General features: G+C 44.7%; 1 protein-coding gene across 1 annotated transcript in view; it reads left to right on the forward strand.

The window, feature by feature from the left end:
- The first annotated feature begins 6,272 nt into the window (after nucleotides 1-6,272).
- Nucleotides 6,273-13,505, forward strand: part of LOC137305646 (MOB kinase activator 2-like) — a 41,850-nt gene continuing 34,617 nt past the window's right edge. Inside the window, exon 1 of the mRNA XM_067974534.1 lies at nucleotides 6,273-6,505. Coding sequence (XP_067830635.1) covers nucleotides 6,489-6,505 — 17 coding nt within the window. The 5' untranslated portion in view covers nucleotides 6,273-6,488. The remainder of the gene's footprint in view (nucleotides 6,506-13,505) is intronic.

Consider the following 13,505-nt stretch of genomic DNA (forward strand, 5'->3'; position numbering starts at 1 on the left):
GAAGGCAAATGGAATGTTGGCCTTTATATCTAGAGGACTAGAGTACAAGGGGGCAGAAGTTATGCTGCAGTTATACAAAACCCTGGTTAGACCGCATCTGGAGTACTGTGAGCAGTTCTGGGCACCGCACCTTCGGAAGGACATATTGGCCTTGGAGGGAGTGCAGCGTAGGTTTACTAGAATGATACCCGGACTTCAAGGGTTAAGTTACGAGGAGAGATTACACAAATTGGGGTTGTATTCTCTAGAGTTTCGAAGGTTAAGGGGTGATCTGATCGAAGCTTATAAGATATTAATGGGAACAGATAGGGTGGATAGAGAGAAACTATTTCCGCTGGTTGGGGATTTTAAGAGTAGGGGACACAGTCTAAAAATTAGAGCCAGACCTTTCAGGAGCGAGATTAGAAAACATTTCTACACACAAAGGGTGGTAGAAGTTTGGAACTCTCTTCCGCAAACAGCAATTGATACTAGCTCAATTGCTAAATTTAAATCTGAGATAGATAGCTTTTTGGCAACCAAAGGTATTAAGGGATATGAGCCAAAGGCAGGTATATGGAGTTAGATCACAGATCAGCCATGATCTTATCAAATGGCGGAGCAGGCACGAGGGGCTGAATGGCCTACTGTTCCTATGTTCCTATCACACAGAGTATTAGCGGGTGATATCAGGCATCTACCTGGCAACGTGGAAAATTGCCTTAGAGAGGGTGCAGAAAAGATTTACTAGAATGGTCCCAGGGATGAGGGACTCCAGTTATGTGGATAGACTGGAGAAGCCAGGGTTGTTCTCCTTAGAGCAGAGAAGGTTGAGAGGAGATTTGATAGGAGTTTCCAAACTCATGAAGGGTTTAGATAAAGTAAATAAGGAGAAACTGTTCCCATCGGCAGAACCAGAGGACACAGATTTAAGGTGATTGGCAAAAGAAACAAAGGCGACATGAGGAAAAACTTTTTTTACGCAGCGAGTAGTTATGATCTGGAATGCGTTGCCTGAAAGGGTGGTGGAGGCAGATTCAATCATAGTTTTCAAAAAGGAATTGGATAAATACTTGAAGGGAAAAAATTTGCAGGGTTACGGGGAAAAGGCAGGAGAATGGGACCAACTGGATTGCACTTACAAATAGCCGACATGGGCTCGATGGGCCGAATGGCCTCCTTCTGTGCTGTAACCATTCTATGATTCTATGTCCTGACCACAAAAAAAAGCAGGACAAATCCAACCCGACCAATTACCGGTCTACTCTCAATCATCAGGAAAGTGATGAAAAGAGTCGTCAACAGTGCTAATCAAGCAGCACTTACTTAGCGATAACCTGCTCACCGATGCTCAGTTTGAGTTCCACCAGAACCACTCGGCTCCAAACCTCACTATAGCCTTGGTAATTGCATCCTGGCAGGAGAGTGCAGTTATATAGTGTGACAAGTTTACATAGGCGGTTTCCACCATAAGTGTAGACATAGGAATTTATAATGGGAACAGTTGACAGGAAGTGCGCACAGATAAAAGATTTTTAATATAGTATAGATAGGTATAGATAATGTCGATGCAATTCAAAAAATGCCTTGTTATTGATTAGAGGTTAGAGTCTCAGTTACCCTGTGCTCTGTACTCAACAACATGTGTACAATTTTACAGAGTTATATTCAAGGCACTCCACTTCATTCTGTGAAGTGCTTTTGATGAGATACGGCAGTGTATGAACACAACTTTTTTCACCTGTGGTTCAGTTGGTAGCACACTTACTTCTGAGTCAGAAGGCGGTGGGTTCAAGTCCCACTCCAAAGACTTGCGCACAAAATCTAGGCTGACGCTCTAATGCAGTACTGACAGAGTGCTGCACTGTCAGAGGTGCTGTCTTTCAGATGAGATGTTAAACCGAGGCCCTGTCTGCCTTCTCAGAGGAGTGTAAAAGATCCTATAGGCACTACTTAGAAGGCGATCAGAGGTATTTGCCCTTAACCAACGTAACTAAAAAGAAACCTAAATTATTTCATTGCTGTTTGTGGGACCTTGCTGTGCTCAAATTAGCTGTCATGTTTCCTACATTACAACAGTGTCTACATTTCAAAAGTACTTAATTTGCTCAAGAGTGCTTTGGGAGGTCGTGAAAGGTGCTAAATAAATGCAAATCTTTCATCTTTGAACATGTGGAAACATGGTCCGAAGGTTTTGCATTGGCGTCTTTGCAACCTAACTGCCTCATCCCATGTCTCTGATCACAGGAAATATCGCTGTGCAGATTTTAGACTGTCAATGGAAATAAGATCCAGGATTATGCCCACATGAGAGGATGTATCATCCACCACCAGTAATCACCCGATAGGAAGGAAACTGACATGTCCACGGGAGAATCATAATGCTATTAAAGGAACGCTGGTGATACTTCAATGAAGATGGGGGAGGGGGAATCATGGCAGAGATTACTGAGATCGCAGAGATTACTGATTTGCAGTTAACAAGAACAAAGTTTCATTTATATAGAACCTTTGAGGCCATAAAGCCTCCCAAGACACTTAGCACAGGAAGAAAGTGAACGGACAATCAGCTTTTGCAAGAGGGTTTAAGAGGTGATCAAAAAAGTTGGTTGAAAAGATGTGTTTTGAGAAGGTAGCATGGTGGAGGAGTTTTGGGAGGGAACTCCAGAGAGTAGAAGGCTATACCAGTAATTGGTGGAGTGGAGGGAGGGGCAATGTACAGAAGACCAGAGTCAGAGGAAAGCAGGGAAGGGGACATAAGATTGGAGAGGTTTGCAGGGGCGGCTAGGGCAAGGAATTTGTAGATGAGGACAAGGATTTTAAATTCAATACGTTGTGGGACCAGGTGGCCTGTGTAGATCAGTGAGGACCCAGGGTAATGGACGAGCAAGGTTTAGTGCCAGATAAGTTATGGGCAGAAGAGATTTGGGTGAATTAGGGTGGAGTTTAGGAAGTTGATGAGGAGGCATTGGAGAAATTCAGTCCAGAGGGACAAAAGCATAGATAAGGGCTTCGGGTTGACTTAGGGAGGAGGTGGGTGAAGTTGTGATGGTGAAAGTTAGTGTTCTTGGTGTTGGATAGGTTATGGGATTTAATGGGTTAAGGGTCAAACAAGAGGAGTGACAAGTGGAACAACCAAAAAGAGGGATGGAGTTAGTGGCAAGGAGTGGTATTTTGGTGGGGGCCAAATATATTGGCTTTTGTCCTGTTGATATTCAATTTTGGTTCAGCCACAGTTTAACGTCAAACAGAGATCATAGCGGGGCCAATGGAAGTGGTGCAGAGGTAGAACTGGGTGTTTCCAGCATTAATGGAAAAAGTGCACAGATTCTGGGAATACAATCTCCAAAGCAAAAGGTAAGAATCCTGGAAAATCCTGCAATCAACTTTCATAAAAATTGGATAAAAAGCAAAGTACTGCAGATGCTGGAAATCTGAAACAAAGACAGAAAATGCTCGAAACTCTCAGCAGGTTAAGCAGCATCTGTCAAGAGTCAAGGTGGTGGGAATTGTGCCCTCCCTCAGAACTCAGAGACGTTACAGATGAACAGCATTTAAAGAGGAACAGAACAAGGGAAGGTGGCGGGGGGGGGGGGGATAAAAGGAAAAATGGAAAAATGACACACACACAGGAAAAGGAGAGCGACACGGAGAGTGTGAATAACTGAAGGAGGATCGGTAAGTAGATCGGGAAGTACGAAAAACTGGCAAAGTGGAGCAGGTTCCAGTGGCCCAGGAGTCCAGTGGAAAAAAAAGCAGGTCGGCACCAAGGGTGCAGACCACCCCACCAGTAGTTCCAACAACGGATCCCCACCACAATCTCTAACCCGCTCCATGTCCCCATTCCAGGAAACACCGACACACCTATCCTACTTTGCCAGCACAAAACTGCCAGAGAGGAAATGGGAGCTGTGGTTAAGGTCTGAAGGTGTTAACGTCAATGTTAAAGACAGAGGGCTGCAAAGTGCCGAGCAGAAAGAGGAGGATGCTTTTCCTCGAGCTTGTGTTGAGTTCTATCGGAACAGTGTAGGAGGCCAAGGACAGAGAGGTCAGAGTGGGGGTGGGTTGGAGAATTAAAGTGGCAAGAAACAAGGAGTTTAGGATCGCACTTGCAGACAGAACAGAGGTACTTGGCAAAGCAATCACCTAATCTGCGTTTGGTCTCCCCGATGTAGAGGAGATCGCACCATGAGTGTTGAATACAGTACACTAGGTCAAAGGAAGTACAAGTAAATTGCTGTCTTACATGGATGTGGAGATGCCGGTGGTGGACTGGGGTTGACAATTGTAAACAATTTTACAACACCAAGTTATAGTCCAACAATTTTATTTTAAAATTCACAAGCTTTCGGAGGCTTCCTCCTTCCTCAGGTGAATGTCAAGAAATCCTCGAACCTCTCGCATTTATAAATCACAGAACAATACCTGGTGATTACAGTTAGTCTTCTCAACTGCCCGTTGCCAAGGCAACCAAAGTGTTCAGACAGATAGGTGTCACCTACAGGGCCACCGAATGGAAGGAGTGTTTGGGGCCCTGGACAGTGATGTGGGAGGAGGTGATTTCGCAGGTGTTGCATCTCCCACGTTTGCATGGTGCAGGTGGTAGGGATGATGGAAGAGTGAACCAGGGCGACACAGAGAAATTGGTCCTTTTGAAATGCTGATAGGGGAAGGGAGAGGAAGATGTTTGGTGTTGAGATCTCATTGGAGGTAGCCACTATCCTACTTACCTATCACCCTTTGGTTATTCACACACTCTCTGTGTCTTGTATATCTTTTATTTCTTTGATTTCTCTCATGCCTCCTTCTGTCTCATGTGTCTATGACTTCTGCCATTTAACCATCTCCTGTTCTCCACTTACACACTTTACAAGTCATGCTATTTATTTTCCTCTGTGTGTGGTCATTGTGTTTTTTTTTTGTTTCCTCCTTTCCCTTGTTCTGTTCCATTTTAAATGGTCTACATTTGTAATAGCTTCCAATTGTGAGGAAGGGTTCAATACCCTAAATATTGACTTGTGTTCTCTCGATAGATGCTGCCTTTTCCTGTAATTTAACTTATTCAGTATCAGCTCTGTGGGTAGCACTCGCGCCTCAGAGTCAGAAAGTTGTGCGTCCAGTCCCATTCCAGAGACCTTAGTACAAAATCTGGGCTGACAATCCAGTGCAGTACTGAGGGAGTGCTGCACTGTCGGGGGTGCCGTCTTTCGGATGAGATGTTAAACCGCGACCCCGTCTGCCCTCTCAGGTGGATGTAAACGATTTCATGCAACTATGTCGAAGAAGGGCAGGGGAGTTCTCCCCGGTATCCTGGTCAATATTTATCCCTCAACCAACATCACTAAAAAACTATCTGGTCATTATCACATTGCTGTTTGTGGGACCTTGCTGTGTGCAAATTGCCTGCTGTATTTTTTATGTTATAACAGTGACTACACATCAAAAGTTTTTCATTCAATGTAAAGTGCTTTGGGAGCTTCTGAGGTCGAGAAAGGGGCTATATAAATGCTAGTCTTTCTTTCATAAGCCAACGGGCGTAACAATAAACTAATAGAATCGCGGAATATCATCTCCAAAACGCCATTAAAATTCCAGAAATCCATGTAGTTAAAACAGAATTTGACTTGTTCGGTCATGGTGAAACATCACACTTTACTTTCCCAAATGTTTGATTTGATCTCAACTCTAGTTGGACGTGATCCTGGAGGTTTCATCACATGACCTCCCACCTCCTATTGCCCTGCCCAGTAAAACAGCCTTTTTTTCCCCCCCATCTCCAATATTTTTACAACTAATAAATGAAAGTGTTCAAACAAATTGAAAACACAGACCATTTTTTTTATCCCCCTATGAATTTTCTGCTGGGTTTTCTGGATCAGCCGTGATCTTATTGGATGGCGGAGCAGGCTCGAGGGGCCATATGGCCTACTCCTGCTCGTATTTCTTACGCTCTTATGTTTTATCATTGTAGGTATAGCACAGGAGTAGGCCATTTGGCCCATTGCGTTGTACCTAACCTTTTCTGGGTTTGACTGTGCATAAAGGGAGATAGATCATATGTGTTCATATGGAAAGTGGAGGAATGCATAGAAAAAAAATGCACTGTCCCCCAATTAGCAGAGAGGATTACAAGGGATTGCCCCCAAATTTGGCTTTGAAAGATCACGTGGCACTGGGGACCACGCCGGCTCCTGGCGACGTCATGACGTAATTTCACGTAACGCACGCCGGCGACACCTATAAAAGTCACGCCCAGTGACGTCACGCGGCAGTGTTTACTTCCGGTCAGTTCGAAAAACTCCGATTAAATGACAGATTTGAGCCGCCGATGTGTTTCTCCTTTAGTCTCGTGATTCATATTATTTTTTTAAAAAAACAATTGTGTCACTTATTCTTTTTGCAACCAGTCAGCAAACTGAGCGATATTTAAGTATCTGGTTGTCTTGGAAGAGGCTTTTTTTAATATATATATACATATATAGTGGAGGCCACGAGGAGTTGCAGCGCATATGGATTGGTTAATGGGGTAAGTCGATGGATTCCTGAGTAATTTGCTCATTTTGGTGTCATTGTAAATTTTGAAAGCTATATTTATATATATATATATATATATAGTCCTGTCTAACGGGGAATGCCGCTTAGTGCGCATGCTCGCCGGGCGCGGTGTGTTGTGGGATCTGTAGTGCCCGGATAACCTGACGGACGGGAGGCCGCGACCAGAAGAACTACAAGTCCCGAGGTGCACCGCGCCGGCCCGTGCAGAATCCGTTATAAGGCTGGGTGAGCGCGCGGCCTCTCTTTTCCCCCCGCCCCGCGCGAGCGGTTTGGCGCGCGGACACTGCCCAAGGTGGGGGCAATATCCCGCCCATGGTGGGTCAATGGCGGGCTGGGCATGACTTCACCCAGCAAATAAAACCAGGACATTGGGGGGGGGGAGGGAAGAGAGCAGGTGTCAAACCAACCTGGGCTCGTAGGATAGGGGGGTAACCCCTAGGAGTCACGGTTAGGTGATCAGCCAAACTTGGCTACTTTGGACAAGAGGATCCCACTGCAGTTTGAACCTTGGTGGGGGAGGGAATCGAATCAGGGTATATAGGATGGGGGCAACCTTACCCCAAACTTGGGTAATTGGTGCATTGGGGGGGGGTCAATGCAACCTGGGCAATTAGGATAGGGGATAACCCAACCCCAGCTTGGGTGATGGGGTGGGGGGGGGGGTCAATGCAACCTGGGCACATAGGATAGGGGATAACCCAACCCCAGCTTGGGTGATTGGGGGGGGGTCAACCCAACCTGGGCATGTAGAATGGGGGATAACCCAACCCCAGCTTGGGTGATTGGGGGGGGGGTCAATGCAATCCGGGCACATCGGATAGGGGATAACCCAACCCTAGCTTAGGTGATGGGGGGGGGTCAATGCAATCCGGGCACATAGGATAGGGGTAAACCCAACCCCAGCTTGGTTGATTGGGGGGGTCAACCCAACCTGGGCATGTAGAATGGGGGATAACCCAACCCCAGCTTGGTTGATTGGAAGGGGGGTCATTGCAACCTGGGCACATAAGATAGGGGATAACCCAACCCCAGCTTGGGTGATTGGGGGGGGTCAACCCAACCTGGGCATGTAGAATGGGGGATAACCCAACCCCAGCTTGGTTGATTGGAAGGGGGGTCATTGCAACCTGGGCACATAAGATAGGGGATAACCCAAACCCAGCTTGGGTGATTTGGGGGAGGTCAACCTAACCTGGTCACAAGCCCATGGTGCAATTCAGGGTGCACAATATAGGAGTTAACCTAACCTGTTAATGGGCTCTAAGTTAACTCAACATGCTAATAGGCTTGGAGGAAAACAATTCAGCTATGGTCAGTGGAAGTGTCCATTCCAGCCTGTCAAAGGAGAGCTACTCTAACTCATTCTTTCCCAGGACCTCAATACAGAATTCCATAAGTTTTTGTTTCTGTCTCCTACAAATCTTTTTAACCTTGGTGTCCTGCACTGCGGGCCCTGACCTTTTACCTAGGATTTTCAATTTACGAAAAAATGTTTTGAAGACTATGGAATAAAGGGGGCAGTAGCAGCATAGATACAAAATTGGCTAAGTAACAGGAAGTAGAGAGTAGTGCTGAACAGTTGTTTTTCGGATTGGGGGAGGTGTACAGTGGTATTCCCCAGGGGTCGGTACTAGGACCACTGCTTTTCTTGATATAAATTACTTGGACTTGGGTGTACAGGGCACAATTTCCAAATTTGCAGATGACATAAAATTTGGAAGTGTAGTGAACAGTGAGGAGGATCGTGATAGACTTCAAGAGGATATAAACAGTCTGGTGGAATGGGCAGACACGTGGAAGATGAAATTTAACGCAGAAAAATGCGGCATGATGCATTTTGGTAGGAAGAACGAGGAGAGGCAATATAAACTAGAGGGCACAATTTTAAAAGGGGTACAGGAACAGAGAGGCCTGGGGGTGTATATGCACAAATTATTGAAAGTGGCAGAGCAGGTCGAGAAAGCGGTTTAAAAAAGCACACTGGATCTTGGGCTTTATAAATAGAGGCATAGAGTACAAAAGCAAGGAAGTCATGATGAACCTTTATAAAACACTGGTTCGACCACAACTGGAGTATTGTCAGTTTTGGGCACTGCACTTTAGGAAAGATGTGAAGGCCTTCGAGAGGGTGCAGGAGAGATTTACTAGAATGATGCCAGGGATGAGAGACTTTAGTTACGTGGATAGACTGGAGAAGCTAGGGTTGTTCTCCTTGGAACAGGGAAGTTTGAGAGGAGATTTGATAGAGATATTTGAAATCATGAAGGATCTAGACAGAATAGATAGAGAGAAACTGTTCCCATTGCGGAAGGGTCAAAAACCAGAGGACATAGATTTAAGGTGATTGGCAAAAAACCCAAAGATGACATGAGGAAAAACTTTTTTACGCAGCGAGTGGTTAGGATTTGGAATGCACTGCCAGAGCGGGTGGTGGAGGCAGATTCAATCGTGGCTTTCAAAAGGGAAGTGGATAAGTACTTGAAAGAAAAAACATTTGCAGGGCTACAGGGATAGGGTGGGGGAGTGGGACCAGCTGGATTGCTCTTGCATAGTGCCGGCATGGACTTGATGGGCCGAATGGCCTCCTTCTGTGCTGTAACATTTCTATGATTCTATGTCAATCCCAACCCAGAGATGTGGCCTGGGAGAGGGCCTAAGCAAACATGGGCACAAGGGATCATGTAAAACCTATCCTGTGAGGGTTGTCAAAGTCCAGCCTGGTCAAAGAGTGTGCATTTGGGGATAAAATTCAACCTGGGCATATAGCTGCAAGAGAATTGTGTACAGTCTAATTTTAAAGGCGGCAGTCAGATGTACATACTTATCAGGAAAGTTGGAGAATGAAGGTTAGGAGAAAATGTTTTCTGTATCTTTAATACCACAGGACTGCTAAAACCCAGTGTCATAATCTGGGCTCAGTATATTGAATCCATGTAGGTGGATTAGTGGAACTGTCCCAGTTTTTAGTAGATGCCCTTGACAAAGCAGCCCACTTAGAACTTTTTTTTTTGTTGCCTGCATGCAGTTGCAAGCATCCACCTAGATAAAATAAAATTGCGTTATAGGCAATCCTAAGAGAAGCCAAATCTAACATGGGTTGGATTGGGGAAAATCGACATTGAGTCAGGTAATATTGCGTCTGTCCAAATCAGAATCATTGCCGGTAGGAAGCCAATCCCTGAAGTGGTTCTAGCCTAAAGCATCACTGATTCAGCACCTGTATATCGAGCAGGTTATAAGTAATATTGGAAGTCAGAGCATGGCTGATTTCAGAATGTAATCAAGGAAATAAAATCACCTGTGCCCATATGATGCCGAAATAATTGGTTTAAGTATTTAAATATTTGCATGCGAGATGAGGAGTGAAATATTTCCCCAAATTAGGCAGTCTCTTTACACTTTAATACACCTTCTGTGCTTCTGTGGAACTATCCCTAAGCCATATCACCTAGAACTTTGTCCCCTTGTTTGCAGAAAGATCCACGCTTATCTCCAGGCATCTGTGCTTGTTACACCCTGCCTTGTATTCTAATCCTGACATTTCATAAGTTTCTCAGTATCAGGAAGGACTTAGCTGATCCTTTTCTGTGATAGTTTTGCTTGTTGCTTACCTTCTATCTTCAAGTGGTTCTTGATTGCATTGATGAGGTTTTCATGTGTTGTTTACAGCTGCAAGAATTTAAAGAAAAAAGTGCTAGAGATGCATCGTGGGCATCTGTAAGAAAAAAAAGACAAGTTAACATGTTGGGTAGAACCCTTCATTACAACTGGTCCTGCCAGTGCTTACTACTGAGCAATACAGGCAGGAAAATAACTGGCGGAAGTTTGCGGATATTTTTAGAACCGGGGTGGGGAGTGGAGATTCATAGCATGGGAGGTGTAGGTTTATGGGTAAAATAGGCCGGTCACATTTTGAAGTGGTAGTGCTGCAATGAGCAATGTCTCAAAGTTACAGTATGCCTTTTTATTCCAATTTGCTCCCCCTTTATGCCCTTGCTCTAACGTCCACATGCAGTCATCCAGTACCTCACACAAGTGACCATTATGCGCAAACATAGACAGTGAGTGTTGGCAGACCACTTGACATGGGGGACTATCACAGTCAACCCTAATTCTATCTTCACCTCATGTCTATATGCATGCACTTTGGGGTTGGGGGTGGGGGCGTTGCCACTGGATAGTGATTAGGATTGGAAATCCTGGATGATTCCCTTCCCTCGGTCATTTCCTGGCCTGGAGACACTCAGTCTAATTATACCACCCCAAATGCTACTTTGGATGAGATCAGCCAATTCAGCATAGGCCAGAATTGGAACCTGGGACTAAAGTATGTTTTCAAAGAAGGAAAGCCTACTCTATATATGGAACCTTGAGTCAGTAAGGGCCACAATTTGAGGTATTCATTTAATACCCAGAACCACCGATGAGAAGAATTGAGTTGTTTACAGTTTTCATCGGAAAGAAAATCTGAAGTAGCCACATCACTAGAGATTTACCCTGTCACGTTGCTGTGCTATTTCTACTGCGGCAGTTTGTAGCAAACTTTACCCTACATCTAACCTGTACTATGCCTACTTAGCTTAATGGAGCAGTATAGAGGGAGTATGACTTTGCATGGAGTCTGCCCTGAACCTTACCCGGGAATGCTTGATATGGATATTCATTACAGGACGTAGGTGATTCTGTTCCCCACCACTGTATCTGCAATGAGCATAAAGTGCAATAAAAATAGCCATGACAATGCTAAGAAATGGAAGTTGTTATTAAACTGATGTTTTTAGTACCCAGTACTTGTTGGAAGTCTCTCGGCTGACACATCAGTGCAGTACTGAGGGAATGCTGCACTGTCAGAGACACAATCTTTCAGACGATACGTTAAACTGAGGCCCCATCTGTAGACGTAAGAGATCCCATGGCACTATTCAAAGAAAAGCAGGGGCGTTCCCCTGGTGTTGTAGTCAATATTTGTTCCTCAACCAACATCACTGAAACAGATTATCTGGTCATTTATCTCATTGCTGTGTGCAAATTGTCTGTTGGGTTTCCCTGCATTACAACAGAGACTACACTTCAAAAATACTTCATTGGCTGTGAAGCGCTTTGGGTCATCCTGAGATTGTGAAAGGTGCTATATAAATGTAAGTTACCTTACTTTGTTTGCAGGCTTCTTAGTACCTTGTTGAAGAGGTTACATAGGTGATGTCCGTAGGATTCAATAACTAGTATTTGCATTTTAAGATGGGGTAGCAGTGCAGTAATATTGATGTGCAAACTGGAAAGAAGCAAATTGCAGGTCAGCTCCTCACTATTTGTTTCTGATTTGGCAGAGACTGGTCATTTTCATAATTTTTAGGTCTCCCTGCACCACAATGTTTTTTGGTTGAGATATCAAACAAAGCAGCATTATTTCAGCCTTTGTCAGTAGTACTCTGTAACTGCCTGTTAGTAGTTGCACGCAAGTTACAGGATGACCCTTCATCCTTTTCCATCCATGCTTCTGTTCCTCCACAATCTAGAATTTATCACAAAGAATTCACTCCACCAACAGCACAACTTTAGTCAAAATAACATACCAGCCAAAGTGAAGATTAGAGATTAGCCCAGTTATCTGTTCCTCCCCCACCCCCCCCCAAAAAAAACTTGTCCATCCACTCTTCCTTGACTTATGAAGCAGTTTAGCCATGATACCGTCAAACCAAAATGCAAAACTTGCTGGCTCCTAATTGTGTATCTGAGTGTCAGCTTGGCCCAGTGGTAGCACTCTCACCTCTGAGTCAGAAGGTTGAGAGTTCAAGCCAAACTGCAGGGACTTGAGTATACAATTTAGGCTGAGGGAGTGCTCCATTGATGGGAGGTGCTGCCTTTTGGATGAGAGGTTAAACAGAGGCCTCGTCTGTCTGTTCAGGCGGACATAAAAGACCCCATGACACTACTTGAAGAAGATCACAGGAGTTCTTCCAGTGTAATGGCCAAAATTATCTCTCAATCAACACCACCAAAAACGGATTAACTGGTCATTTATCTCTGCTACTTTTGGGACCTTGCTGTGCGCAAAGTGGCTGCCATATTTGCCTATGTAACAACATTACACTTCAAAAATAATTCATTGGCTGTGAAGTGCTTTGGGACGTTCTGGGGATGTGAAAGGCACTATATAGGATGCTATAGGAAAGATAGAGCAGGAGGTAAGAGAGGAGGGGGAGTTGCGTTCTTGATTAGGGAGAACATCACGGCAGTAGTGAGAGGGGATATATCCGAAGGTTCGCCCACTGAGTCTATATGGGTAGAACTGAAAAATAAGAAGGGAGAGATCACTTTGATAGGATTGTACTACAGACCCCCAAATAGTCAATGGGAAATTGAGGAGCAAATATGTAAGGCGATTACAGACAGCTGCAAGAAAAATAGGGTGGTAATAGTAGGGGACTTTAACTTTCCCAACATTGACTGGGACAGCCATAGCATTAGGGGCTTGGATGGAGAGAAATTTGTTGAGTGTATTCAGGAGGAATTTCTCATTCAGTATGTGGATGGCCCGACTAGAGAGGGGGCAAAACTTGACCTCCTCTTGGGAAATGAGGAAGGGCAGGTGACAGAAGTGTTAGTGAGGGATCACTTTGGGACCAGTGATCATAATTCCATTAGTTTTATGATAGCTATGGAGAATGATAGGTCTGGCCCAAAAGTTAAAATTCTAAATTGGGGAAAGGCCAATTTTGATGGTATTAGACAGGAACTTTCAGAAGTTGATTGGGAGAGTCTGTTGGCAGGCAAAGGGACGTCTGGTAAGTGGGAGGCTTTCAAAAGTGTGTTAACCAGGGTTCAGGGTAAGCACATTCCTTATGAAGTGAAGGGCAAGGCTGGTAGAAGTAGGGAACCTTGGATGACTCAGGAGATTGGGGCCCTAGTCAAAAAGAAGGAGGCGGCATATGACATGCATAGGCAGCTGGGATCAAGTGGATCCCTCGAAG

Source organism: Heptranchias perlo, chromosome 40 (assembly GCF_035084215.1).
Source record: "Heptranchias perlo isolate sHepPer1 chromosome 40, sHepPer1.hap1, whole genome shotgun sequence".
In the NCBI taxonomy this organism is placed as follows: domain Eukaryota; kingdom Metazoa; phylum Chordata; class Chondrichthyes; order Hexanchiformes; family Hexanchidae; genus Heptranchias; species Heptranchias perlo.